At 40.5% G+C, this 5,069-nt stretch overlaps 1 protein-coding gene across 1 annotated transcript in view; it reads right to left on the bottom strand.

The window, feature by feature from the left end:
• Nucleotide 1: 1 nt before the first annotated feature.
• The window catches only part of LOC112138153 (mucin-2), a gene marked incomplete at its 3' end in the record, with an annotated part of 9,446 nt that continues 4,378 nt past the window's right edge, over nt 2–5,069 (bottom strand). The window contains exons 8-12 of the mRNA XM_036211164.1: nt 3,755–4,029; nt 3,528–3,592; nt 3,302–3,441; nt 2,677–2,718; nt 2–249 (exon numbers count right to left, since the gene is read on the bottom strand). Coding sequence (XP_036067057.1) covers nt 2–249; nt 2,677–2,718; nt 3,302–3,441; nt 3,528–3,592; nt 3,755–4,029 — 770 coding nt within the window. The remainder of the gene's footprint in view (nt 250–2,676; nt 2,719–3,301; nt 3,442–3,527; nt 3,593–3,754; nt 4,030–5,069) is intronic.

Raw genomic sequence — 5,069 nt, forward strand, 5'->3', positions numbered from 1 at the left:
TCTGGTATGCTGCTGAAGATTTTACACCATAGTCTGCGATAAAGTTTCTGGTGAGACGAAATATCAGCCTAAGGGTTCCTTCTGTAGAAGACGGTGGGTCTGTTGCTGGTGTGGTCGCTGTCATAAGAGTAGTAGCAGTAGAGGACACTGTTGTAGATTCGGCAGGGGTTGCTGTTGGGTTTGTTGAAGCAGGGATGGTTGTTGTGCTTGTTGTAACATTAGTTACTGTTGTGGGAACAGTGTTGGTGGCTGCATAAAAAAAACATTACACAAAGAACATCAAACACATTCAACGTCACTGGAAAGACCAAAGACACTATAAAATCTAGATATATAACTTGAGAATCATCTCCTTAGTAGTTACCAATGAAAGGAATCAAAAACAATATACCAGTGGTTATTAGCAGTGTTAGAACATAAATGCTACATGAGTTACAAAAAGTGGAAAAAAGGAAAAAAAAAACGTATGTCAATCAGGATCAAGTGTCCTGGGTAATGTACTTTTGATTGCCTAAATTACCTTGAGAGGTTGTAGACATAATTGGCTTTGAAGTTACAACTGCAGAAGTTGAACTTTCTAGTGTTGTTCTGACTGTTGTTGAGAATGAAGTAAATGCATCAGAAGTTGTGCTGAGAAGTCCTGATGATGGACTGAGTGGTGCTGAAGTTGTGCTGACTGGTTGTGATGATGAACTGAGTGAGGGTGAAGTTGTGGTGGCAGGTTGCGATGATGCACTGAGCGGTTCGGAAGTTGTGCTGATTGGTAGTGATGATGGACTGAGTGAGGGTGAAGTTGTGCTGGCAGGTCGTGAAGATGGACTAAGCGGTTCGGAAGTTGTGCTGATTGGTTGTGATGATGGACTAAGCAGTTCTGAAGTTGTGCTGACAGGTTGTGAAGATGGACTAAGCGGTTCGGAAGTTGTGCTGATTGGTTGTGATGATGGACTGAGTGAGGGTGAAGTTGTGGTGGCAGGTCGTGAAGATTGACTAAGCGGTCCGGAAGTTGTGCTGATTGGTTGTGAAGATGGAGTAAGCGGTTCTGAAGTTGTGCTGACAGGTTGTGAAGATGGACTAAGTGATTCTGAAGTTGTGGTGGCAGGTTGTGATGATGGACTGAGTGGTGCTAAAGTTGTGCTGACAGGTTGTGAAGATGGACTAAGTGGTTCTGATGTTGTGGTGACTGGTTGTGATGATGGACTGAGGGAGGCTGAAGTTGTGCTCATGGGTTGTGAAGATGGACTAAGCGGTTCTGAAGTTGTGCTGACAGGTTGTGAAGATAGACTAAGTGATTCTGAAGTTGTGGTGGCAGGTTGTGATGATGGACTGAGTGGTGCTAAAGTTTTGCTGACAGGTTGTGAAGATGGACTAAGCGGTTCAGAAGTTGTGCTGACAGGTTGTGAAGATGGACTAAGTGGTTCTGAAGTTGTGCTGATGGGTTGTGATGATGAACTGAGTGAGGGGGAATTTGTGGTGGCAGGTTGTGATGATGGATTGAGTGGTTCTGATGTTGTGGTGACTGGTTGTGATGATGGACTGAGTGGTGCTAAAGTTGTGCTGACAGGTTGTGAAGATGGACTAAGTGGTTCTGAAGTTGTGCTGAAAGGTTGAGAAGATGGACTAAGTGGTTCTGAAGTTGTCCTGACAGGTTGTGAAGATGGACTAAGTGGTTCTGATGTTGTGGTGACTGGTTGTGAAGATGGACTGAGGGAGGCTGAAGTTGTGCTCATGGGTTGTGAAGATGGACTAAGCGGTTCTGAAGTTGTGCTGATGGGTTGTGATGATGAACTGAGTGATGGGGAAGTTGTGGTGACTGGTTGTGATGATGGACTGAGTGGTTCTGAAGTTGTGCTGACAGGTTGTGAAGATGGACTAAGTGGTTCTGAAGNGATGATTGAGCTGTAGTGACTGCTGATGAAGTTGTACTAAATGTTCGTGAAGATACACTGATTGGTGTTAAAGTTGTACTAATTGCTGGTGATGTTCCATCAGATGTTGATGATGTTTGACTTGTTGGTGTTATAGGTGTACTGGAAGATGATTGAGCTGTAGTGACTGGTGATGAAGTTGTACTAAATGCTGGTGAAGATGCACTAATTGGTGTTAAAGTTGCACTAATTGTTGGTGATGTTCCACCAGATGTTGATGATGTTTGACTTGTTGGTTCTATAGGTGTACTGGAAGATAATTGAGCTGTAGTGACCGCTGATGAAGTTGTACTAAATGTTGGTGAAGATGCACTGATTGGTGTCAAAGTTGCACTAATTGTTGGTGATGTTCCACCAGATGTTGATGATGTCTGACTTGTGGGTGTTATAGGTGTACTGGAAGATGGTAAAGCTGTAGTGACTGCTGATGAAGTTGTACTAAATGTTGGTGAAGATGCACTGATTGGTGTTAAAGTTGCACTAATTGCCGGTGATGTTCCACCAGATGTTGATGATGTCTGACTTGTGGGTGTTATAGGTGTACTGGAAGATGGTGTGGATGCAGTGACTGTAGATAAAGTTGCATTAACTGTTAGTTAATTCGATGAAATATTTTTTTTTTCCCATAAAATTATTCACATCATATCAAATCTTCTTCTGGAAACAGTTATTTCAGTGATGTATGAAATTACATTTTTTTAAATTTATAAGGTGCCAAAGAAAAACAACGTTAGTGGTTATATTGTTTTACCTGTTGTGGGTGTTGAAGTTGTAGTCGGAGTGACAGCAGAATCTAGAAAAAATAAAACGTATATTACTAAAAAGGAATAAATCCCATCTGATTTATTGTATAGAAACATATATACTGTACATACACATGTATCTCACAAGTTTGAGAAAGTTAGGCTGCAGTAGAAAGAGTAACAAATATTCTTCATGCCACACACTTTATTCATTGTTTCTTGCTTCATAAAGGCAGGCAATGAAATTATTTTCTTTACATTAGTGTGTATATAATTATGAGGGGAAAAAAAAGTTTTTAGCTTGAGCGGGTTTGGAAAAACTTGTATTGTGTTTATCTTGGAATTATGTAGGTTAGTTAGTTAGTTGTCCTAAGTTACAGTTACTAGTTACTGATGAAAGTCAGAAACAATATACAAGTGGTTAATAGTCATTTACTAGGGGAAAAAAGTTGTTCTGTCAATCTTATAAGGGACAGTGTGGGTTCAAATTCACCCAATTTTAAATGTTTCATATTTTAAAACCTTCAGTGAAACGACACCTTGTGGGAGCAATAAAACATAGGAGTTTTTCCATCATCATATATACATATACTATTAAACATATGAAGCATGAAGCATGTTCCAGTAACTTACCCACAAACACACTGCCGTTTGCAACAGACAAGCTTGAATTTTCAAGTTGAGTTTGGAACTGTTGATTAGCTGTGTTCACATCAGGAACTGAAGTTTGATTAGCGTAAACAAGAGTCATGTTGACAACCACTGATCCGCTCCTGTAGTAACAAATACAGATAACAACAAACCCAGTCAAATCACATAGACGGAAAGCATTTAAACAGATATTCCAGTTAAATCTTACGTGAACGAATTAATGATGGAGCGCCTGAAGGAAGATGGGTTCAGTTTCTTGCCAATTCTGTTAACCTGAAAAGACAGTGAAAGTGTCATACAAATGTATGCAAGAACCTTAAAACAAAGAAAAAATAGTACAGTATCTGTTTTCCTTTATCCACTAAAATGTCTTCTTTTTTTATAAGCAAAGTGCATTTTGCTGAAGGAGAAAGTTTTACTTTGTTGGAATATTACCTCTGTTAGAACTTCCAAAGCTAAAATCTGGTATGCTGCTGAAGATTTTATGCCATAGTCTGCATTAAAGATTCTGGTGAGACGAAATATCAGCCTAAGGGTTCCTTCTGTAGAAGACGGTGGGTCTGTTGCTGGTGTGGTCGCTGTCGTAAGAGTAGTAGCAGTAGAGGACACTGTTGTAGATTCGGCAGGGGTTGCTGTTGGGTTTGTTGAAGCAGGGATGGTTGTTGTGCTTGTTGTAACATTAGTTACTGTTGTGGGAACAGTGTTGGTGGCTGCATAAAAAAAAAAAAATAAATAAAAAAACATTACACAAAGAACATCAAACACAGTCAATGTCACTGGTAAGACCAAATACACTATAAAATCTAGATATATAACTTGAGAATCATCTCCTTAGTAGTTACCAATGAAAGGAATCAGAAACAATATACCAGTGGTTATTAGCACTGTTAGAACATAAATGCTACATGAGTTACAAAAAGTGGAAAAAAGGAAAGAAAAAAAACGTATGTCAATCAGGATCAAGTGTCCTGGGTAATTTATTTTTTATTGCCTAAATTACCTTCAGAGGTTGTAGACATAATTGGCTTTGAAGTAACAACTGCAGAAGTTGAACTTTCTAGTGTTGTTCTGACTGTTGTTGAAAATGAAGTAAATGCATCAGAAGTTGTGCTGAGAGGTCCTGATGATGGACTAAGTGGTTCTGAAGTTGTGCTGATAGGTTGCGATGATGCACTGAGTGGTGCTGAAGTTGTGCTGAGAGGTCCTGATGATGGACTAAGTGGTTCTGAAGTTGTGCTGATTGGTTGTGAAGATGGACTAAGTGGTTCTGAAGTTGTGCTGACAGGTTGTGAAGATGGACTAGGCGGTTCTGAAGTTGTGCTGATGGGTTGTGATGATGAACTGAGTGATTCTGAAGTTGTGGTGGCAGGTTGTGATGATGGACTGAGTGAGGGTGAAGTTGTGGTGGCAGGTTGCGATGATGCACTGAGTGGTGCTGAAGTTGTGCTGATTGGTTGTGAAGATGGACTAAGTGGTTCTGAAGTTGTGCTGACTGGTTGTGAAGATGGACTAAGCGGTTCCGAAGTTGTGCTGATGGGTTGTGATGATGAACTGAGTGAGGGTAAAGTTGTGGTGGCAGGTTGTGATGATGGACTAAGCAGTTCTGAAGTTGTGCTGATGGGTTGTGAAGATGGACTAAGTGATTCTGAAGTTGTGGTAACTGGTTGTGATGATGGACTGAGTGAGGGTGAAGTTGTGGTGGCAGGTTGCGATGATGCACTGAGTGGTGCTGAAGTTGTGCTGATTGGTT

Source organism: Oryzias melastigma, unplaced genomic scaffold (assembly GCF_002922805.2).
Source record: "Oryzias melastigma strain HK-1 unplaced genomic scaffold, ASM292280v2 sc00751, whole genome shotgun sequence".
Classification (NCBI taxonomy): Eukaryota; Metazoa; Chordata; class Actinopteri; order Beloniformes; family Adrianichthyidae; genus Oryzias; species Oryzias melastigma.